Source organism: Gobio gobio (genome assembly GCF_949357685.1).
Source record: "Gobio gobio genome assembly, chromosome: 3".
Lineage (NCBI taxonomy): Eukaryota > Metazoa > Chordata > Actinopteri > Cypriniformes > Gobionidae > Gobio > Gobio gobio.
Window position 1 is genome coordinate 65,302,009 of NC_137099.1, and position 25,080 is coordinate 65,327,088.

The 25,080-nt window shown below is 38.3% G+C and overlaps 1 protein-coding gene across 1 annotated transcript; it reads right to left on the reverse strand.

Annotated features, from left to right (window-relative positions):
* Positions 1 to 1,148: 1,148 nt before the first annotated feature.
* colgalt1b (collagen beta(1-O)galactosyltransferase 1b) lies at positions 1,149 to 24,876 on the reverse strand. The gene is made up of 12 exons (XM_079813547.1): positions 24,345 to 24,876; positions 13,109 to 13,219; positions 11,539 to 11,656; positions 10,938 to 11,072; positions 7,410 to 7,614; positions 7,219 to 7,338; positions 7,060 to 7,136; positions 5,926 to 6,032; positions 5,686 to 5,818; positions 3,981 to 4,108; positions 3,690 to 3,896; positions 1,149 to 2,045 (listed from the first exon to the last, which is right to left on the reverse strand). The coding sequence occupies exons 1-12, from the start codon at positions 24,548 to 24,550 to the stop codon at positions 1,778 to 1,780; spliced, it is 1,815 nt and encodes a 604-aa protein (XP_079669673.1). The 5' UTR covers positions 24,551 to 24,876; the 3' UTR covers positions 1,149 to 1,777.
* Between the last annotated feature and the right edge of the window lie 204 nt (positions 24,877 to 25,080).

Below are 25,080 nucleotides of genomic sequence, written 5' to 3' on the forward strand. Positions count from 1 at the left end.
GCCCCTTAGTGCCAATTGGGCATGGTTTAAATGCCACGGCCTACCTGAGCATTGTTTCTGACCCTGTCCATCCCTTTATGAGCACCATGTCCCCATCCTCTGATGGCTACTTCCAGCAGGATAATGCACCGTCACAAAGCTCCAATCATTTCAAATTGGTTTCTTGAACATGACAATGAGTTCACTGGACTAAAATGGCCCCCACATCACCAGATCTCAACCCAATAGAGCATCTTTGGGATGTGGTGGAACGGGAGCTTCGTGCCCTGGATGTGCATCCCACAAATCTCCATCAACTGCAAGATGCTCTCCTATCAATATGGGCCAACATTTCTAAAGAATGCTTTCAGCACCTTGTTGAATCAATGCCACATAGAATTAAGGCAGTTCTGAAGGCAAAAGGGGGTCAAACACATTATTATTATGGTGTTCCTAATAATCCTTTAGGTGAGTGTAAATCACAATTATATCATATTATATGTAAAACAAACTAATGTTTATTAACCCTTGTGCATTGTTCAAATTCACTACCCTTTCGTTATGTTCGTGGATGAAAACAGTCACTAAACTGCTGTAAAAATGCAACATTTTTTGTTGCATAAATCTATTAATCAACCTCAGTCCTGATCAAAACTACTAAATGTTTAAAACAAATTCAGGATTTTAACTCTTTAATTGCCAAATTCATAAATTATGTCACTGATTTTGGGGGGTAAAAACACACAAAATTACTATTTTCAATATAAAAAGTGATTGTGGAGTGGATTTTTTATACCTTGTATCACAGTCTTGGACGTGTCAAAGATTAGAAACATCATTGGCTTTGATGCATTGTTAGTTTTTGTGCAGCATCAGATTTTCATTTTTTCTCCCTCATTTACTGTTCGTGGCTGTTTTTGCCCCATTGACTTCCATTATAACCACATTTTTTTGATTGCAATGCCATGACACCATATACTCATGCTTTTTTTGATTGTTGATGGTTTTCCCTGTTGGGAAGAGGAAAAATGTGTACATTTTATAAGTTGATAACCAGGTGGCACCATTAACCCTTTAGATAGGCCTGTGCAAAAAAAGTTTACTTTCTGGCTTTTCTATGGACTTTTCTATGGAGTATATTATTGTGAATTAGACAGAATCTACTGCATCAGACTTTAAGAAACATTCTTTATTCTTTGGTATAAAAAGCACATTCAGGAGACGTACAGATTAGTCACAGAACACGTAGAAGAAAACAGAAGAAACGAATTGATCATCACTCGGGTAAATATCCTGTAAACATTAGTTTGCAACACAAGCATGTCTTTGCTAGAGTTGATTTGTTTTCTATTCTCCCACACAAATCTCTTAAGGCAACTGCACAAATAAAACCAGAAGGCTAAACACGGTTCACATGACGGGAAGCGTCCATCAGGACTAGCGGAACAAGCAATAAATTAGTCGTCTGCAAGCAAACTCTCCCATAAAAACTGTCTTTACATGTCGATCTGATCCTGACCATTATCCGGGATGCATAAAAACAGCTTTACACACAGAGTAGAGTCACTCAAATCATGTGAGATAATGAAGGAATGGCATGTTAAAATCACGTACATTGATCCATTTCTAAAACTAATGCTGTCACATCATGCTGATTCCCATTCAAACGAATAAAATCAAGATATCGCATCATATGAGCCAGCCGTGTTTCTGCATTCCTGGAGAATCTGAGGTTATTATCTCATCCACGTCCCGCTTGGCTTCAGTCTACCGGGTGGAGGATGTGTGTGTGTGTGTCCTAGAGCTCGTCCCGGGCCGTGCTGTCCAGCGGCGACTGCAGGACGTCTGAGTTCTGCGCTCCGCTGCTCAGCTCCTCCTGCTCGCGGCTCTTGCGGGAGCGCGCCCGGTCCCAGTCGGTGCGCAGGGTCTCGTTGTCCCAGACGGTGGAGGTCTCCGTGTCGCTGATGTAGCCCGGGTCGCCCGTGTAGTGCGTGGGGTAAACCAGCAGCGGCTCGGCCGAGAACGCCCGCAGGTCCCGCCGCTCGAAGTGAGACATGTAGTCCTCGCTGCACACACACACACACACACACCACAGTGTTGATATACAGCCACAACACACACAACAACAGAACGACTGATAGAGACACACATGTCTGAGCCTCAGAGACTCCACAAAAATATTTATTGTATTATTATTGTTAATAATAAATTATTATATTTTATTAAAATAGTTATTATTAACAATAATAATAATTTAAATCAAGAAAATAATTAATTTTATTATTCATAATTATATTGTGAATACAAATGAATAATTTAACTGATTAAATATTTTTTTCTTATTATTTATAATATTTTAATTTATTACTACTATTATTATTATTATTATTATTATGACCATCATTAAAAATAATTATTTTAACCAAATTATGTTATTATTATTATTATTATTAGTAGTAGTAGTAGTAGTAGTAATACTACATTAATTATTTTATAAGATGTAATGTATTATTATTATTATTATTATCACCATCATCAAAAAAATTATTTTACTAATACATTTCTTATTTTTAATAACTTCAATTTATTATTATTATTATTATTATTTATAATAAGACATGTATCATTTATCAGCTTTAATGTATTATTATCAATGCCATTGTCATAATCATTAATAAAAATAATAATCATTTTAACTAATATTTTATTATTATTATTTATAAACATATTTTAATTTATTATTATTATGATCATCAATCAATAAAATATAATCAATAAAAAACTGTCAACTAAATACTTTAATTATATATTTTTATAATAATTTATTGATAATAATTTATTATTATTATTATTTATAATAAGAAATGTATTCTTTATCAGCTTTAATGTATAATTATCAATGCCATTGTCATAATCATTAATAAAAATAATAATCAATTTAATTAATATTGTATTATTGTTATTATTATTATTATAATTATTATTTATAAACATATTTTAATGTATTATTATTATGATCATCAATCAATAAAATATAATCAATAAAAATTTTTCAACTAAATACTTTAATTATATATGTTTATAATAATTTATTGATTGATTATTGTTATTATTATTATTATTATTATTATTATTATTTATAATAAGAAATGTATTCTTTATCAGCTTTAATGTATTATTATCAATGCCATTGTCATAATCATTATTAATACAAGTAATAATCATTTTAACTAATATTTTATTATTATTATTATTATTATTAATAAACATATTTTAATGTTTTATTATTATGATCATCATCATCAATAAAAAAATTGTCAACTTAATACTTTAATTATATATGTTTATAATAATTTTTTGATAATTTATTTTTATTATTATTGTTATGATCATCATCATAATCATCATAATATAAATAAATATTCATATTTTTTACATTAATATTTTTTTATTATTATTAACTTAAGAATTAATAACAAATACATTCATGATAATAATAAACATAAATACATTAAAATATATTTAATGTAAACATGTTTTTAAAATATTTTTTGTACATGATCTCCACTTATGTGATTTTTGTGAAGTTGTATGATATTGTGTGCAGTGAGACGTTTGATCACTTCTCTAACAGAGTCATATGAACGCGTGATCAGTCTCTCCAGGCGGGGCAGTGATGCAGTGCCCGCTGCAGGTGTAAGGTCTCTCACATGGGGTGTTTGTTGTACATGACGGGCAGGAACTCGTCCACGGGCAGCATCTTCTTCAGCGGCTCGGCCTGCAGCAGCTTCTGCGCGCCCCGCAGTGAGATCATGTAGCCCAGCGTCCAGTACGAGTAATCCGCCTCCACCAGGTTATGGATTCTGGGCACAGATTTCTCCGGACGGTCCACCTGCATCCTCTTCCGCCCGATATAACTGAGAGACGAGAGCGAGACAGAGCTATCAACTCCATTCAGTGTCCAGCAGCGCGCATGTGTGTGTGTGTGTGTGTGTGCTCACATCAAGTCCCAGTCCAGCCGCTCAGACTGGATCTCAAGCATCAGATTCTGCAGACGCCGCTTGAAGAACACCTCGAAGCGCAGGTCGTCCTCGATCACCAGAGACGTCTCCAGCCCCCGATCCACGATCTCATCACACACACATTTACTTCATTTAACATCTTTCTTTCATAATAACAGTAGCCGCGTTTCCATTACAGATTTGCGCAAAACTTTTGCGATATTTTCTAAAAGTCGATAAAAAAATATTGCGAAATGACAGCGTTTCCATTAACTGATGTTATGCGACTAAAACAATATTTTTCCTCTCGTGATGAATCATTCCAAAAATTATGTTACGTATGTTGTTAGGTTTATGTATATCCCAGCCACCGCACACCATTATTATTAATGGAAAGAGACGTGCGTGCGTGTGTGTGTGTGTGTGTGTGTGTGTGTGTGTGTATGTGTTATCCAAGCACTGATGGCAAGGAAAGCACTTTATACTTGAGCGGCACATATGAGGTGTTCTGATAAATTGTGGCATTTTATATTCTATTGTTTTTTATGAGTTTAATAAAGAACTCGTCTTCTGTCCAAACACACCATCATCTGTAAAGAATGATCCACTTTTACATACGCAGGTTATTGTGACGCATTGCCACATACAGAGACGAGCGAAATGTTTGAATTTGAATGGTGATAACTTCGTTATTTTGGCTCAGTATTTCGTTTTTTGGAAATATAAACTGAATTTAGAAATGCTTTTGAAATGAAAAACTTTGCGTTTAATAAACAAAATATATATTTGAAATGAAGACAGCGTTTGGAGTGGAGTGAGAAAATAATCTGTTCCCTGAGTCCCAGCCTTTGCTGTTATTGAGTGTACACAAATACAAGTAGACAGTTTACTGTTTATAATTATGTATTGCACTTATCTGTGGTATGGCTAAAAATGAATAATTTCGTTTTGTATAAATTGTATTTTAATTTTGATCAATGTTTAATCAACTATTTGGCTGTATATTTAATAAATAAGAAGCAAACCAAGATCGTCGGGAATGGTTTCCTCAGTGTTTGAGCAAGGCTGAAACTATAGCGTCTTTCTGTTTTAACACATTTCTTGAATATATGTCATAATTAGCCTACAGTAGGCCTATAGATAGTTATGATATTTGTGGTTGCACCGGGGTCCGTCATTATAAAGTTACGCCACTTTCCTTATTAGGAGAAAATATATGTAACGACATAAGATCTCGTACATACCTGATTTACCTGAATCATACCTGAATTATATGTATGCCCAAGAGCAATGCGTGACCGGACCAGATGACCTGTAAATGCGGAAAAACTGTTTCCATTGCAGTTTTGCGAAAATTTCCTTTTTCGAATGGCCTGAAAAACCACCTCATGCGAGCGTCAAAACTTTTTTGCGATATATGGGAGTTTTTGCGAAATTGACGCGTTTCCATTGGGCGTATTTTCAATTCGCAATTTCAATTTGCGCAATTTGAAGGGTAATGGAAACGCGGCTACTATTTTCTATTATTTTATATATAAAGTCACACCGTGAGTAAACACATTGCCATCATTTATTAAACAAATATTATGTTTAAAATATAAATACAATTTTAAAACCTTCACTTTCTGAGTGAATCTCCGTGATGTTGAACCTCATGTCTGGTGTGTGTGTTTTGTGATTGGCTAGTGAGTGAGTGAGCGCTCACCTCTGTCCAGATGTTGAAGTGTGACAGGAAGCAGCCCAGCTCTCCTTTAGTGAGCGGCCGGCCGTGATACGGGTCACTGTAGCCGGGCAGCATCTCCACGCCCAGAGCCTCCACCTGACTGGAGTTCAGCGCCCTGAAACACACACACACACTCGTGTCAGACACGCTTAACAGGCTGTGTGTGAGGGGAGAGAGGGGCATTCTGGGAAGCTCGTGTTTGCATGTGAATGTGAGACATACTTGCCATCTACAGCTGCGATGATCTTGCACGCGATCTCCTGTTCGGAGAGAGCCCTCAGCATACGATCCCTGCGGTCCGAGCGCCTCAGCAGGTTTATCATGAACACCTACACACACACACACACACATGGGCACACACACACACGCACAGACACACACACACATACACACACACACGGACACACACACACACGCACGCATGCACAGACACATACACACACACACACACACACACACACAGACACACACGCACACACACCACACGCACAGACACACACACCACACGCACACACAGACACAGACACACACATGCATGCACGCACACACCACACGCACACACACACACACACACACCACAGGCACACACACAGACACACACACATAGATACACACACATAGACACACACAGACACACAGAGACACACACACACAGACACACACACATAGACACACACAGAGACACACACACACAGACACACAAGAATGCACACACACACACACACGCACGCGCACGCACGCACACACACCAAACGCACAGACACACACACACACACACACACAGACACACACATGCATGCACGCACACACCACACGAACGCACACACACACACACACAGACACACACACACCACAGGCGTATAAAAGTATAAAAATACAATTAAATATACAATAATTTGAAACAAAATACAATACAAAATAAAATAATGTAAATTTTACAATTTTTTTATAATAATGCTAAATATAATTACATTAAATAATATATACAATATAAATAATAATAATAATACAAAATAAAACATTCAATATAAAATAACAAAATAATCACAATATAAAATAATATAAGTATAATAAAATATAATATAAATACCATTAAATAAAATACAAAATAAAATAAATAAAAAATAATACAATAAATATTATAAAATAAAAAACTATGCAAATATTACACTAGTTTATACTATATAATAATGTAATTTAGAAAATTATAAAACATTTTACTACAAAATAACAAAATAAATCACAATATAAAATAATATATGTATAATAAAAAATACTTTTAAATGAAAAAAACGGAAAAAAAATAAGATAAAAACAAAATGAAAATATTAAAATAATAAAAGTGACGATGCTGACCTCATCGAAGCCCATTTTATCGGGTTGTTTGGGAGGAAGAGAGAGATAGACGGATGGCTCTGTCGGAGGACTGCGCACTGAAGACAAAACAGATTCAGAGATGGAGAACGATTCACTCTCAGCCCTGATGAACAACAGGACCGGAGTCATGTGACTCACCCATAACCTCCAGCTGCGAGTGCAGAAAGCTGTCCGCCTCGTCCTGCAAGGTATTATGGGAGCGCAGGGGCACGGGGAAATACCCATAAGTCTCTCTGTTGCAGATGTACATCTGAACGTCTGCGGGGGACGACATTAATATTAAAGCAAAGGTACCGCGCGCGATAACCGAACGCGAATCGGAGACGCACCTGCCATCCGCGCGGCGAAGGCGAAGATGATGATGTCATCGAAGGCCCAGCTGTAGTCGGGATGAGGCGGGAAGAAGGCCAGCTGGCGGGACGCTTCCTTCCTCAGATCCACCAGGAAGGTGGAGTGAACCATGGGAACGGCGAAGCAGCCCTTCCTCTCCTGCCGGCGGATGGGCATGTAGGCCGGCGTCCGCTTGTAATAACCCTACACACACACACACACACACGATACTGAAATATCTCAAATGCTTCCGATACTCATTTTCCTGTACAGACACACAACACCAGCGTCTCTCTCTCTCTCTTTCTCTCTCTCTCTCTCTCTCTCATCTCTCTGACAGCGAGTGACACGCACACCCGCCTCCTCTCACTCACTCATTTCATTTGCTCCAGATGAATATTGTTGCTGTTACAGGGCTTGAATTTCGCCGTGGGATCGCGTGTATTGCTCAAAATTCACGTAGATGTTGTGCTCATGCGCACATAAAGCGCCTCTCAGCACTAAATTGAGCTCTTTTTTGCTGCTTATTGAGCTTAAACAGTCAAACACACACACATTATTGTCAAAATGCCGGTCTTGGTGAGTATGTTTTAAGTGAAGGTAAACAGTTGAGAAAGAAAATGCATGTGTAACAGTGTAATGGATCCGTGCGTCAGCTCTTAAAGTGACAGCAGCCTAATAAACCTGCAGACACATTATGAGATAATATTAAAAAATATGTCAGTTTTCCGATGGTGTTGATGTCAGAGCTGTGGCCGGTGAAAATGCGGAGTGGCTTGTAACTTTGGAAAACCATTAGACAGAGTAAAAACAAAAAGTTAATGTCAAACCCTGACAACTTTCATAACTCGAGACATCATATAATGACTTCTTCCTTGCCCAAAGAAAATACAAAAATAAATCAAATTTAAATACAACCCCAAATCAGAAAAAGTTGGGACAGTATGGAAAACGCAAATAAATTAAAAAAGAAGTGATTTCTAAATTTACTTTGACTTGTATTTCATTGCAGACAATATGAACACAAAATATTTCATGTTTTGTCTGGTCAACTTCATGTCATTTGTAAATATGCATCCTTTCCTGTCATTCAGACCTGCAACACATTTCAAAAAAGTTGGGACAGGAGCAATTTAGGGATAGTAATGAGGTAAAATGGTTAAATAATGATGTGATTTGAAACAGGTGATTGTAATTATGATTTGGTACAAAAGCAGCATCCAAGAAAGGTATAATCCTTTAGGAGCAAAGATGGGCCGAGGATCGCCAGTTTGCCAACAAATACGTGAGAAAATGATTGAAATGTTTAAAAACAATGTTCCTCAAAGAAAGATAGGAAGAGATTTGGATATTTCACATTCAACAGTGCATAACATAATTAAAAGATTCAAGGAATCTGGAGAAATTTCAGTGCGTAAAGGACAAGGGCGCAAGCCTAAGCTGAACAACCGTGATCTCCGATCCCTCAGGCGGCACTGCATCAAGAATCGTCATTCATCTATAAGCGATATCACCACATGGGCTCAGGACTACTTTGGCAAACCTTTGTCAAGTACCAAAATACGTAGTTACATCCACAAATGCCAGTTAAAACTGTACTGTGCCAAAAGGAAGCCCTATGTTAACAGTGTCCAGAAGCGCCGTCGACTTCTCTGGGCTCGGAGGCATCTGGGATGGACCATCACACAGTGGAAACGTGTACTGTGGTCAGATGAATCAGTATTTCAGGTATTTTTTGGGGAGGAATGGACGCCGTGTGCTCCGGACCAAAGAAGAAAAGGATCATCCAGACTGTTACCAGCAACAAGTCCAAAAGCCAGGGTCTGTCATGGTATGGGGTTGTGTCAGTGCCCTTGGCAAAGGTAACTTGCACTTCTGTGAAGGCACCATTAATGCTGAAAAGTACATAGAGATTTTGGAGCATAATATGCTGCCTTCAAGAAGACATCTTTTCCAGGGACGTCCATGCATATTTCAACAAGACAATGCAAAACCACATTCTGCACACATTACAAAGTCCTGGCTGCGGAGGAAGAGGGTTCGGGTACTTGACTGGCCTGCCTCAGTCCCGACCTGTCTCCAATAGAGAATGTGTGGCGCATTTTGAAGCGCAAAATGCGACAACGAAGACCCCGTACTGTTGCCCACCTTAAGACTTGTTTGCAGGAAGAATGGGACAAAATTACACCTGAAACACTTCATCACTTGGTGTCTTCAGTCCCTAAACGTCTTTTAAGTGTTGTGAAAAGGAATGGCAACATTACAAAGTGGTAAATGCTTTACTGTCTCAACTTTTTTGAAATGTGTTGCAGGTCTGAATGACAGGAAAGGATGCATATTTACAAATTACATGAAGTTAACCAGACAAAACATGAAATATTTTTTGTTCATATTGTCTGCAATGAAATACAAGTCAAAGTAAATTTAGAAATCACTTCTTTTTTTTTTTTTTGCGTTTTCCAAACTGTCCCAACTTTTTCTGACTTGGGGTTGTAATTAATCAAATATAAATGACTAAAAAACAATGTTTACGTAATTGAGAATGAGATTAAGGCTACATTCAATTGTTTTAATTAAATTATTAAATATTTAACACTTTAGACCGAGCACGTGTGTTCAGTTCATCATGTCTATACAATGTTCATTTCGTTGACAAAACATTTTTTCACTGACGAAAATTAGACGATAACTAAACTAAAAACCAGGTTTGAATAACAAAAACTATGACGAAATCTACCATAATTTTCGTCAACGTATAAAAACGAGAGTAAACGTTAGGGAGGGTCGATTAGGGAAGAGATCCGTTCAAAACTGATGTCCTGTGTAACGGGTGAGCTCATGTGCGGATCTAATGGCGGGAAAACACGGACGAACACGCGGCAAAAGTCTGTTTTATAAAGTGTATTTTTTCTAAATGCGCTCCAACATTTATCAGTTTAGGAGCAAATGTGGAAAAAAGTATGACGAGGACTGAACTGAGCTCTTTTTTGTGTATTTTTGCGCTTGAACGGTCAAAATCACACAATTATATCAAAATGTATTCATGTACTCAAGTAACAGTCGGTTACATAATGCTTAAATACTCAAATAATGCATTACAGTTTAACTAAAATATGGCTAAAACTAAATTGACATTTAGTCAAAAGACTATGACTGTGTCCGAAATTGCGTACTATGTGAGTAGGTACTAGGTACACGACCGTTAAAAAAAGCATGTTCTATATAGTATGAATGAATGTAGTATGAATGTAATCCGGACGTATTACATCCTCCATGTTGTCATGATCATGTGACCTACCAGCCTCCATTCATAAATCGTCTCCCGTTGCCTTATGGGATAGTAAAGTGTCCATTGTATTCGCACTTCAGAATCTCGCCGGAAGTCGGAAGTTTTTCCAATACTTTGAATTCAGACATACTACTCTGTTGGCGTACTGTTTTTCACACTATATAGTAGATATAGCAGCTAATAACTAAAACTAAATCAAAGTTTGCTGTCAGAATGAGCACTGGTCTCTCTCACACACCTGAGACGTCATGCCGCACCAGAAGTTTGAGTACGCGGCTCTGGACTCCAGCATCGGCGCCACGATCGTCTTGTTCTCCTGCATCAGCTGCCATAAAACGTCCCGGTTGGTCAGCAGGTTATCACAGTCCACCATCTGCGGACAGAGTTTATTCACTCCTGTTTGAGTTAGGCATGTATTTAAGCACAATTTACCTACATGAAACGTGTAACTGTAAAATAAAGTGTTTAGAGAAATCATTGGTGACCCTGGAATCATTTTTAACGGCGGGTTTGATCCCTCAGCTCGAGGAGGAGTGTGTATAATCCCAGACCTCAAACATGTGCAGTTAAACAGCTGGAGCTGATCACAGAGCTGAAGAACCGCTGCAACGGCGGAGCAGAAATAAACACACATACTAAACAGTGCTGCTAACTTTAGGGACTGACCGGTGACCCTCTCCAGACTGGAGCTCAGCTGTGATTACGGGTCAGTTTGGGTCACACTACTGTGACATTATCTTCAATTACAGCCGTGGATGCTGGCGGTGGACTTCAGCTCAGGGTAAGTGACCCGTCACGGACTCAAACGGGACTTTGAGAGGATTTTTTCGATGACGTACCAGGAAGTAGTCGGACCACATCTCTCGGGCCGCCTCGAGGGCCGCCTGACGCAGCTTCATCACGTGCTCGTACCGAAGGTTCGTCCAGTGCTTCGGACCGCTCTCATCCTCGTAGACACTGAGAAACACACAGACAAATAAACATATATATCACAATATATGATACAATCCGTCACAATCTGGCCCTTGTCAAACTCACTCAAATCCTTACGCTTGCCCATTTTTCCTGCTTCTAACACATCAACTTTAAGGACAAAATGTTCACTTGCTGCCTAATATATCCCACCCACTAACAGATCATCAGTGTTATTCACTTCACCTGTCAGTGGTCATAATGTTATAATTTGTGGCAAAAGCCAACGATACATTGTATGGGTTAAAATTATCAATATTTTATGCCAAAAATCATTAGGATATTAAGATCATGTTCCATGAAGATATTTTGTAAATTTCCTACCGTAAATATATATTAAAAAAATATTATTAGTAGTAATATGCTTTGCTAAGGACTTCATTTGGACGACTTTAAAGGCAATTTTGTCCATATTTTGATTTGTATTCAAATAGTTGCATCTCCGCCAAATATTGTCCTATCCTAACAGACCACACATCAATGGAAAGATTATTTGTTCTTATCATTTATTTATGTATGTTATTATTTATGTATGAATCTCAATTAAAAAAAAAAAAATGACTGGTTTTGTGAGCCAGAGTCACACATACACATACGGGTGATTCTTTAATTGCAGGTACATTTGGTGTCCAAAGTCTTTTTTTTCTCCAAATGGTTATATTTTTAATTATTTTAATAATTTGTCATGGATCACAAGATGTCACAGGCCATACCAATATAATATGTTCTGTATAGTGTCTTATATAGCTGAAAATTATGATTTATTGTTGTCTGAACTAGTGTGTTCCTTCCATCATGTATCATTGTGTAATCAAAATGTTAAAATGTTATTTTTTACTTTTCTTTTGGTAATATTTCATTTATACAAGCCCAAAATAGTAATTTTCCTAATTCTACAACATTAAATTGTTTAAAAATCACTTTTACCCTTAGAAATGTGTGCATAAATCTTGCGTCAACTCTGTTGACATATGCATAGACAGACACAGAAAATGATGTCACTTCCCCTCACTGATAAGATCTGAAGCACTGAAAGGTGCTTTTTGACGTTTTTCAAAATATAACTTTTTATATTCAAATACTTTTTCAGAGAGCACACACACACACACACACACACACACACACACATGCTAGCAAGTGGAGGTTTTGCTAAAAGTTAAACGTTGTCAACCCTGTTACCGTCAAACTCTGTTACCGATGTTCTTTCTACACATTGCCTCATTTCTCTGTAACAGAGTTGACAAACAAGAGTTAAAAGTAAAGAAAGGGAGTAACTTGTGTTTGGCAAGCACTGGATTTTTCAGATTGAACATGTTTTCAATAAGATTTGAGGAACTGTTTTTTTTCGCTGAACTTTTTCAAATGCCAAGTGAATCTGTAATTATAGGATCACTCATGTAAAAGGTTTGTGTTGATGTGAGTTCAGCTTCATCTCACCTGGGCTCCTCCTGAGGTCTCCACTCCACATAATGATAGAAGTTCTGGACGTTCATCAGCCACTCGCGCAGAACGCCGGTGGTGTTGTCTGAGTTATGATCTGTGGCCACCCTGAGGAGAGAAAGTGCAGTTTGAAGCTATGACAGATAATAGACGAGGCTGCTCTCCCAAAATGAATGTCAGAATAGAAAGCATGCGAGCATAATTAGAGCTCTTTAATTGTTCCTCCTCAATGTTGAGTTTGTTCTGGAAAATCACCCCATATTTAACTTCAGTACATGACGATGGGAAAGCGAAGCTTGTGTTTAGCGTTTGGCTGCAGAAGGATCAGACAAGAACCAGAGCCCTTCACACACACACACACACACACACACAGCTGGTGCACGTCTGTCACAGTAACAGAAAAAAGATGAGCGTCCAGCTGGGAGTTTCTCAGTGATGCCATGAGGGGCAAACTCAAATATTTTGTCAAAATACAATTATTAACTTTTTCAAATAAAATCATGGCATTTTTAAGTATTGACGGAGATCTCCACTTTTTGTCGTGTTTGCACCGCAGGAACTGGGAACGATTTTAGTTATAGGAACGCCTTTTGGGGGAACTAAAGGGCACTTGGAATGTGTGTATCGTGTGTGTAGTGAGTGGAAGTAGTGGCGTTAGTGAACTCTACATCACCTGTTGATTTCCACACAGACTTCATAACACACCACTGTACACTGCTCAGGATGAGCTGCTTGATGGTAGTGAAGCAAATTGTTCAAATTCTACCAAGCAGGTTTTGTACAATCATGTGTGTGTGTGTTCTGCAGATGACTGGTGCAAAGTTGATAAATCAAAGCGATTGATCACTGACAACATAAAGCCCATCTGCTGGAGATCGAGGTTCTGCTGTGAACAGACCCAGGTGCATGATATGATATTAAACACACGTACACACGCACACACACACGCACACGCAGACACACACACAGACACACACAGGTACACACACACACACACACACACACAGGCTTATGAATGTTCCTGAGGCAAATTCCATTGCCTCTTTTTTTTCCAGAGAGCTGACGCAGCAGTTCATCTCCATCAGTATTGTGTTTGTGTGTGTGTGTGTGTGTGTGTGTGTGTGTGTGTGTGTGTGTGTGTGTGTGTGTGTGTGTGTGTGTGAGAGAGTGAGTGTGTGTATGTGTGTCAGAGTGTGTATGTGTGTATGTGAGTGTGTGTGTGTGTGTGTTTGTGTGTGTGTGTGCGCGCAAGTGTTTGTGTGAGAGAGTGTGTGTGTGTGTGTGTGTGTGTGTGTGTGTGTGTGTGTGTGTGTGTGTGTGTGTGTGTGTGTGTGTGTGTGAGAGAGAGTAAAAGTGTGTGTGTGTGTGTCCTAGAGCTCTGAATGCTTCCATTAACACTTAACGTGCCAGGACAAGCATCACTAGCGCTCATCATCAGATCTGAATAAACACTAGAAAGATCCAGAAACAAATGACTTTTCGTGTGTGAATCTTTTGGTTTGCATCCAAAAAGAGGAATTAATTAAATAACATTTACACACAACTTTTTTTTTGTTTTATTTACATAAAAAATTATTATATTACAGTTAAAAAAAACTATATATATTCAAAAGAAATTTGAAAGAAATGAATACACAGATGTGTTAAAACGAACGCAGAACAGATGTTTATAATGTTGCAAAAGAGATTTCTCTCTCTGTTCATCAACAAATCTGGAGAAATAAAATGTACGACAGTTTCCACACAAATATGAAGCAGCAAAACACTGATAATAATAATCAAAATGTGTGTTGAGCTCAGATCCTCATATGAGAATGATTAGTGAAGGGTCATGTGATACTGAAGACTGGAGTAAAGATGATAAATTCAGCTTTGATCACAGGAATAAATCACACTTTACTATATATTCACATAGAGGACATATCTTTTAAATTAGAATAATATTTCACTAGATCAAACAAATGCAGTCTTGGTGAGCAGTCTCTTCTTTCAAACACATAAACTTTCTACCAACCCCAAAACTTTGAATGATAGTGTATATATTATAATTATATGGTAAAATATAATTATGGTGCTAAAATGGTGATTCAACATCTGTGGGTGTAAAATCACATCTGTAATGTGGCTGACTGATTCATAGACGGTCATCAAACGAAAGCGATCATTTGATAATTAAAGTCATTAAGACACGGGAGAAGAAAGGCAAACCGCAGATTCGCAGCTCCGAGGCGGGAACCAATCACGCGGCTGCGAGCGCGGCGACGCCCAACCCACGGCGACCAGCGCTGAATATAACGGTGAACATAAGACCTCAGCTGGCAGAGAAACCCACAGGAGGTGTTCAACACGAGCGTGTGTGTGTGAACGAGTGTGTGTGAGCCACTGTAATGCTATGCTCATGCAGCGAGGCTACTTGTTAGCGGTCAGCGCCTCTCATAACTGACTTAAGTGCAGTTGGAGTGTACTCCTGTAATAAAGCTTCAGATTATATGGGATTTGATGTGCGTGTGCTGAAGCGCAGATCTGCCAAGATGCTCATCAAAGACTTCTTTTAATTCAGTTCAGTTTCAGAAGTTGGTCATGAATCAATGGCGGGTTTTGCTAAAGCACTAGCGAGCGCTGAAGTCACCCAAACGCCACTGGGCCGCGCGTGGTTTAGTTCTGGTCTGTTTGTGGCAGCGACACAAACCCTGGCGGTTCGGTTTGGGCTGTTGACTACACGCTGGGAGCGATTCTTCAGCTCTGGATGCCCGCTGAGAAACTTTTGAACTGCACGAGACGGGGATGATACAATCTCAAAATATGTTCTGCATGCAGTGGCTAAACGTAAATCTGCAAATGCAAATCTATTTGAAACTCACCCAACAATTAAATAAAGCAAAAACGTAATCTTTTTTAGCCGTGTTGCATGAGACGCTACAAAAGACGTCAAACACATCCTCTCTCAAGAGTTTATATGATTCCACACTCAAGAGTGTTAAAGTTCATGAGATAATTAAGTGATGATTGAGCATTAGTGGTGAACACCTGATGATAATGAGCAGAATCACTGAAGGTAGGGCTGGGACGGTATGGATTTTTTCTTACCGCGGTTGAAAAGCAAGAAATTCCCGCTGTTCAGCGGTAAACCGCTTTAAAGGGCTCCCGCTCGACTTTCGCGCACAGCCGCAAACGCACACACCAGCGCAGGCAATTGAACATAATAAGGAACATGTTTATTTTACATTTATTTTTTCACGTTTAGAACAGGAACAATTAGAACAGAAATTGAATGATATCTGGAAAAAAAGTGCTGGCAAAACGAAATCTAGACTAGACCATGGTTTACATCCCAGCCTTCATATTTTGCTGAGAGAGCAGATCAGATCCCGACTGACAGATCTGAAGATGGAACAGCATAAACAAAGACAAACAAACACATTTTTATTTATCGGTATTGATCAGTAATATATATTTATTTGTTTATTTATTTCCAATATTTTTAATTTCAGATTACAGTCGTTGTCATCAAACAATCACTTTAACTATAACGACTTTCGCGCACACCCGCCCATATAATATAATATATTATTTATATTTATATTATTTATATTTTTATATTACATATTTTTAAATATTCAGGCTATTAATTTACATTTACAATTTACATCGCGTGTGCGCTTTTGTCTCAGTGGTTAATGAAGACTTTAACGAAGGCTCAAGGCTATTTAATTTAACAAAGTGTCGTCACTCGCTGCTCACACTACCTTGATTGTATATTATGCTACTTTTATTATTTATATTTATTTTTTATATTTTATAACATTTACATATTTATATTATTTTACATATCTCGTGTGGTGTGCGCTTTTGTCTCAGTGGTTCAAGACTTTTTAGGCTAATGATTGTACATATATATATGTTATTTATATTACATAAATAATTATATAGGCATAAATAATTTTTACATATTATATTATTATATTAGGCCTATTTTTACATATTTATATAACTTTATATATAGGCCTATATGCCTCTCGTGTGCGCTTTTGTCTCAGTGGTGCTATTTAACGAAGGCTATTTAATTTAACAAAGTGTCGCTGCTCACACTACCGTGATTTTATATTACTTATTATTTATATTTATATTATATATGTTTACATATTCATATTAATTTATATATCTTGTGTGCGCTTTTGTCTCAGTGGTTCAAATATTTAACGAAGGCTATTTAATTTAACAAAAAGTGCCGCATACTACTGTGATTGTAAGCCTGCCAGACGGATATCTTTTTCGATAGCCTTTTAATGAAATTGGAATTTCAGAATCACATAGCCAACTTATATTTAATTGCCTACAATAGATTATTTATTGATTATATTGAATGAAATTTCGCAAGCCCAGCTTATTTGTAGTCAATCTTTCCCAAACAGAGTTGGAAGAGAGTTAAAACTTACCAGTACTAAGGAGTGCTGAGGCAGGTCCAGCTCAGTTTGTTCTTTCTGAAGCCGTGTTTTTTTTTTTTTTTTTGCCAGCTATGGGAGAAAGCGGTCACCAGCGTTCGACACAAACCCATGGCCCGGGCAGTGCGTTCTTTTTCTGCTTTCATGACTTCTATCTCCCTACCTGCTATTGTCGGCTGCGCAACCATGTGAGAGAATTGTGTTAAGCACGTGCAATTAAAAACTGAGGTCCTGCTTATGCTTATGCTTTAGTAAAATTAAATTCAAATTATAGGCTAAAAGACATTACACAGGTACAAATGGAATGTTATAATGGAACATTGCGCTCCCCAACTCGCGAAAGGTCGGATTTGCTCCATCTTTTGATTAAGTTTTGTTTAGAAAACCTTGAATCCATATAAGACACACGTCATTAGACACAATCCATGTCATTAGAATCAATGAATCCATGGAATTAGACACAACGTGCACACGTGCAGGCCAATGTTTTTTTTTTTTTCCGGTGATGGCGGTGACCATCTCAGACCCGCGGTAGGCGTCACGTGACCGCGGTATTGCGGTAACCGCCCCAGCCCTAACTGAAGGGAGCGTTTGCTTTAGTTGGGCTCTTGACCCTTGACTTTTAACATTACATTTTGTCTCTATCCGAGTAATAACAGCCAGACAAACCAAGAGAAAAAACAGAACAATGAACAAAATTCTATGTATATTTCTAGTTAGGAAATCATCTTTTTGGACTATTTGGAAACAATATTTGCATTAATTTGCGTCAAATATATTATTCGTTTCGAGATTCTTCGCATGAGTGAATAAATACATAGATCCGCTGGTGACATATGAGTTCCCCACTGGTCTAGTGGTAAATTTTTGCAAACCGTGTCAAAGTTTCCGGGTTCTAATCTGCTCTTATTTAGTTTTTTTTTTTTATTTCATTAAAATCAAAGATGTTCATAAATGATTGTATATTAAGAGCAGGGACACGTTTGTGTGCACTATGTTTTGTGATTTCACCGGAAAGAATAATCTCTCTCCGCAAAGGCATTAAGCGATACGTTAGATTGACGCGCTGGTCTGTGTGTGAGGAGAATGCAAACCCCGCCTACTTTGATTTGATTGGCCATCTCAATCATTTTGACATTGACGAGCGCTGTTAGACCTGAGGCAAACCAGACTAAAATATAACTTTTAAACCTTTTGTCATCCTAACAACATTTGTTCAGATATCCTCTGTGCTTCTGCGTTCGTCAATACGTCATGAGTTGGGAGGTCACTCATTACCAGAAACCAGTGATTCAAGTTTATAAATTACCAGGTTTTCTTTGTTTATTAATAACCAGTATTTTTACTTGTGTACAGTTTTTGGATTCTCTACCCATCTCTGATAGGAGTGGATGAGAAAATACTCAGTCAATTATTATTCATATGAAAGCAAAGATGAAAAAGAACTCCTTTAATGACTATATAGCCCAGAAGGTGTATGGACCACTTTTATGATGTTTTTTTTATTTTTTTTTATTCAGAGCTCAAGTTCACTTCAATTGGGATATAAAACTTATATAAATAAAATGGGACAATACTCTTACTCTTTTTTATTTTGGGGTGAACGGTTCCTCATATGGACCATAAATCCTTTGCCTTCACTTCAAACAGTATCTACACTCTAAAAAGAGATGTGTTAAAAAACAACACACTGAGTGTGTTGATGGTATTTTGACACATGTTGTGTAGATATAACACACAATGTGTGTTAAATGTTACTCTGGATGAACAGCAGTGGGTGTTTTGGCAGCCAATCACATCATGCCTCTTTTTCAATGTCTTTTTCAAAGTCTTTTTCAAATGTTTTCTCCGCTTTTCACTTGTTATCACTGACCAGACTGACTTTATTTCTGTCAGACAGAAGCTCTTATTGAGACGAACAGGATTTGTGTTGATGATTCAGTGAATGTTTCATCTGAAGTCTCCAGAATCGTGATTAGTGGCTCCTTTATTTGAGCTCTTGACCCTTGACTCTTTCACATCAGTTTTTCTCTGTTTGCTGTGACTGTGTGTTTATTATGCACACTTGAAGGCGCAGAACTAACCATGAGAAAACGATGATCAGAAGATAATGTTTTCATCGTATACATTTGCTGAGCTCAGGCAAGTGTTTGATATGTGAAACTTTACTGTAAAAAATATTTTGCGCTGTTAATAATTATTTTATAATATTGTTGTCATTATCTGCACATTTGTTTTTAGATACACAGTGCACATAGGATGTTCTAGTCTATGGTGTAACACAGGCACACACACATATCAAGAATCAGCTCATGAATCTCAATAATGGTAACAAACCAAAAGCTTCATCCCGCAATGCATTCTGGGAGTCACCATAGTACAAAACTCATCCATGACTCCCAGCATGCACTGCAGGATGAAGCGTTTGTCACCATTGTTGCGATTCATGAGCTGATTCTTGATGTGTGTTTGTTTGACGAGTATCTGCTGCAGCTCTAAACTTTCTGAAAACATTGAATTTGTATTTTTTTAAGAATTCATTCTGCACTGCTGGACATCATGGACTAACTTCACAAAACTTTTATAGCTAACACACACAAATAAAGTAAATGTATACCATCAATTTAATCATAAACTGGATCAGATCTTGAGATTATGACTTGATCAAGAAACTTCTGATCGTGTTTTCTTTCATGCCATAACAAACATTTGATTAAAAGGCAGTTACAGCAGAAAGAGGAGAATAAAAAGACAAGTAAAGGGTCAAGAGCTCAAATAAAGGAGCCACTGATCACGATTCTGGTGACTTCAGATGAAACATTCAATGAACCATCAACATCTAAACCTCTGTTCATCTCAATAAGAGCTGGTGTGTGTAGATTCATGATGTCTAAAACATCCAGGTAATACAATAAACAGTCAAACACACTTTATTAAACATCAATGGACTAAACACAAGTTAACAATACGTGTCAGTGTTCATCCAAACACGAAGTAACATGTAACACACATCTGACACACGTTGTGTAACTATAACACATTATTGTGTAAAAGGTTTCAACACACTTCTGTGTCAGAGGAATAACACATTAGTTGAGTTACAGGTAACACGGAGATGTGTTAAAGAAAACGACACAGGTTGTGTGTTAAATTTTACGCAACATGTGTTGTCCCTGAGCACACACACTACATGTGTTAACATCTACACAACATGCGTTGTCCCTGAGCACACACACTACATGTGTTAAAATCTACACAACATGTGTTGTCCCTGAGCACACACACTACATGTGTTAAAATCTACACAACATGTGTTGTCCCTGAGCACACACACTACATGTGTTAAAATCTACACAACATGTGTTGTCCCTGAGAACACACACACACACAATATGTGTTAAAATCTACACAACTTGTGTTGTCCCTGAGCACACACACTACATGTGTTAAAATCTACACAACATGTGTTGTCCCTGAGCACACACACTACATGTGTTAAAATCTACACAACATGTGTTGTCCCTGAGCACACACACTACATGTGTTAAAATCTACACAACATGTGTTGTCCCTGAGCACACACACTACATGTGTTAAAATCTACACAACATGTGTTGTCCCTGAGCACACACACTACATGTGTTAAAATCTACACAACATGTGTTGTCCCTGAGAACACACACACACACAATATGTGTTAAAATCTACACAACTTGTGTTGTCCCTGAGCACACACACTACATGTGTTAAAATCTACACAACATGTGTTGTCCCTGAGCACACACACTACATGTGTTAAAACTGACACAACATGAGTCAATTTTTAACACATCTGGTTGTGTTGTTCTCAACACATCATGTTATAAAGCACCGAAACACACCATCATTGTGCATTGTATGCAGTGTTTATGTTCTCAAACAAACAGGCCTGAGTAAATAAAAGTTATTTATATAGAATGTTTTATCAGTTGCTACATTTTAATTTAATTCAAAGCGCAAACTCTATCAACTGTTATCTCTTCATGATCTTTTCTCAAAAGCAGCATCGATGTGGTGTTGAAGTGTGAATAATTGAGTTTATAGAGTCATAGAGTTTGAAACATTGTACTTTGTGTGCACATGCGTTCTGTACTCGACTATTGATTAAATGCTTAATAATTTAGTTTCACTTTATTTTTAAAATTACATCTGAGTATGTGATTACCTGACACAATTAGTGTGTTAAAATGACTTACACATTTATCGTGTTAAATTTGACACAACATGTGTTGTCCCTGAGCACACTCACTACATGTGTTAAAACTAACACAACATGTGTCATTTTTAACACATCTCTTTTTAGAGTGTATCGTTTTATGTAAAACTTAAGTTCTTTTCTCAAAATAAATATCACTTAGTGTGATATCGTGTTATCAAATGTAATTTTTAAGTTTTCCATAAGTTTCAGGATTCATTTTGGGGCCAACTTTCATTTATGGAAATTACATTTACATTGAACTTGTGGTCTGGCACTTTGTATTCGCTCTGTCGCACTTCTCCTGTTGCCTAAGATGAATATTTAATGCTATGCTCTATGGAAATCAATATGTAGTTCACTACACAGCAAAATCACCAGTGTTAAATTAACACTCCTCAGTGTACATATGTGTCCACACTACAGGGTGTTAAAAGTAACACTTAAGAAGTGTTGAAGTTAATGAGATAATTAAGTGATTAATTAAGTTATGATTGACCATTAGTGATGAGAAACACAAGAACTACAACTGACTTCAGCCACAGCTTTAGATGAAATCAACTGAAGATAAAAGAAGACATTAAATCTCTGAAGATCTCAGCAGAGGAGGATTAAACAACTCCACAAACAGCATTACCAGCTTCACACATTACTAACCAGACTGACTTTATTTCTGTCAGACGACTACAGAAGCTCTTATTGAGGTTTAGATGTTGATGATTTATTGAAAATAATAGTTTTGTTTGACGCCACCATTATGGTGATTAGGGTTGCTTTAGTTGGGCTCTTGACCCTTGACTTGTCAGTAGTTTTTCTCTCTGCCTGCTGTAGCTGTTTGTTACAGTGAGAACAGCAAGAGAAAATTGATGATGACAAGTTGATGACAGATGATGTTGACTTGTTGTTGGTGATACAGTTGTTATCATCATATAGTGCCTTATTTGCTGATCTCCTGAGAGTCATTGATTATAGTAGCATTGTGACTCTACAGCAGGAGATCCAGCAGTGTTTTCATCAGATAAACTGATCAATGTTTAAAACATGTACATAAGTCTTGTTTCCCGGTTTAATAACACATTACACAATAAGCACTTTTAACTCCTGCGAGCTTAACTCACACACAGAGATCAAGAATCAGCCTATGAATCTCAACAATGGTGACATGCTTCATGCCGCAATGCATTCTGGGTGAATCATGCAAAACTCATCCATGGCTCCCAGAATGCATTGCAGCATGAAGCATGTCACCATTGTTGAGATTCATAGGCTGATTCTTGATGTCTGTGTGTGAGTTACTCTCGCAGGAGTTAGAAATGATTAGTGTAGAATCTGCTTTAAAACATGTTCAGCTTTACTGATTAAACCCGATCTGGATCTTTCCTGGAATCACAGTAAAAACAAAGTTAATCAGTGATTTAAATCACTATACAATGATCATATTCTTATCACTGAGCAGTCAACAGCATCTGATTGTGTTTACTCTTGCTTTTCTTGCCATTGCAAACTCAGTTACAGCAGCCAGAGAAACACTAACATTAAAATGTCATCAAACTCCCCAACTAAATAAAACACTGTTCACCATGATGGTGACACTAAAAAAGTTTTGACACAAAATAAACAAAAAAGTAATTCTCAATAAGAGCTTCTGTAGACGTCTGACAGAAATAAAGTCAGTCTGGTTAGTAATGTGTGAAGCTGGTAATGCTGTTTGTGGAGTTGTTTAATCCTCCTCTGCTGAGATCTTCAGAGATTTAATTTCTTCTTTTATCTTCAGTTGATTTCATCTAAAGCTGTGGCTGAAGTCAGTTGTAGTTCTTGTGTTTCTCATCACTAATGGTCAATCATGACTTAATTAATCTCTTAATTATCTCATTAACTTTAACACTTCTTGAGTGTTACTTTTAACACCCTGTAGTGTGGACACATATGTACACTGAGGAGTGTTAATTTAACACTGGGGATTTTGCTGTGTAGGCACATGTTCGCTATAGTTTATGATGTGCGTGTTTATGAGGCCATAAGTCTCTCAGAGGTGTTTCGGGTTCTCTCGCTGTCGCCGCGGGGAAAGTGTTGCTCATTCATGCGGATCGCGGTTGTTTTCTCACAGATTCCGCCGTTACAAAGACACGTCGGCTGATCAGGAGTGGAAAAGGGGGCAGAGCTGAACCCGAGGGGCATGAAGGGGTGTCTGTCTGCCCTGGACACGTCTAAACTCGCTCATTCCCCCTCCATGCACACACACACACACACACACACACACACACACACACACACACACAGGCCAAAACTGTACATCCAAACCTCCCTCTCGTTCCCAAACACAGATAAATCACACATCACATCTCAACACACTCGTGTAAGCACAGCTGGTGTTAGTTTAGTTCACTCCACACGCTAACCTCTCTGTTGTTTACTTCCCCTCACTTCATTTAGAAAGTCACTGCATTACAGTTAACGCGCAAAACATCTGCTGGACGCGCATCTGTCCGACGCGTAATTGCGCAAAACATCAATTCTGGTCAATTACGCCAAATAGTCTCACTCCGCCGGGACTCACCATACAGCCATGCGGTCTTTGGGGTAGTTGAGGCGGTCGATGGCGCCGAGGACGTGCGGCAGAGAGTGCGCGGAGTTGCGGCACACCAGCGCGAGCAGCACCCGCGGCGCGAGCAGCGCGGACTCCGGGCTCCAGCGCTCCTCCGGGAAGTAAGTGCGCACCGGACCGGTCCACAGCAGCAGGAAAAAGAAAGACAGCAGATGCATGGCTGGAGAACGAGAGACGCCCGAGAAAAAGCGGAAGATCGGGCAGAAAAGCGGAGCAGCGAGACGGATCGCGCAGCGCTGACGCGACCAGTGACCATCGGCGATTTATTGCCCACCGACATAAATACAGAGAGCCTCTTGGTGGTCCTGGAGGGGAGTTAAAGGGAAGGGCTTCTTTCTAATAAGAGAAACATAGTGGTACAAAAAACTCAGAAAAATCCACTTTTCGCAATCACTTAGAAAATGACAGAGAAAGTATAATATCTGGTAATTAAACTGTACAGAGTGTAGAGTTATGAGTGACAAACCCACAATCTGGCGTGTGCGCCTTTAATTTCGCGGCGGCCCCTTTAAGAAAAGCAGCTGTTCTGTTTGGAATCTGCCAGAAAGTTTGTGGGCGTGCATTAACGCACACACACACACACACACGCACACACACACACACACACACACACACACGCACACACTGGCTAGAGCCTGTAAACAGCAGTGCGGAATCTCATCAGTAGACCAGAGTACACGTGTAGATT

What these genes read in the sequence shown, in the direction of transcription:
- colgalt1b (XM_079813547.1), bottom strand. Translation starts at nt 24,550, where the DNA reads ATGCATCTGCTGTCTTTCTTTTTCCTGCTGCTGTGGACCGGTCCGGTG. An exon ending in CTCGCAGCTGGAGGTTATGG is followed by an intron (nt 7,137 to 7,218) that starts GTGAGTCACATG and finishes TTTTGTCTTCAG; the next exon opens with TGCGCAGTCCTCCGACAGAG. An exon ending in ATGTACAACAAACACCCCAT is followed by an intron (nt 2,046 to 3,689) that starts GTGAGAGACCTT and finishes GTGTGTGTGCAG; the next exon opens with CGAGGACTACATGTCTCACT.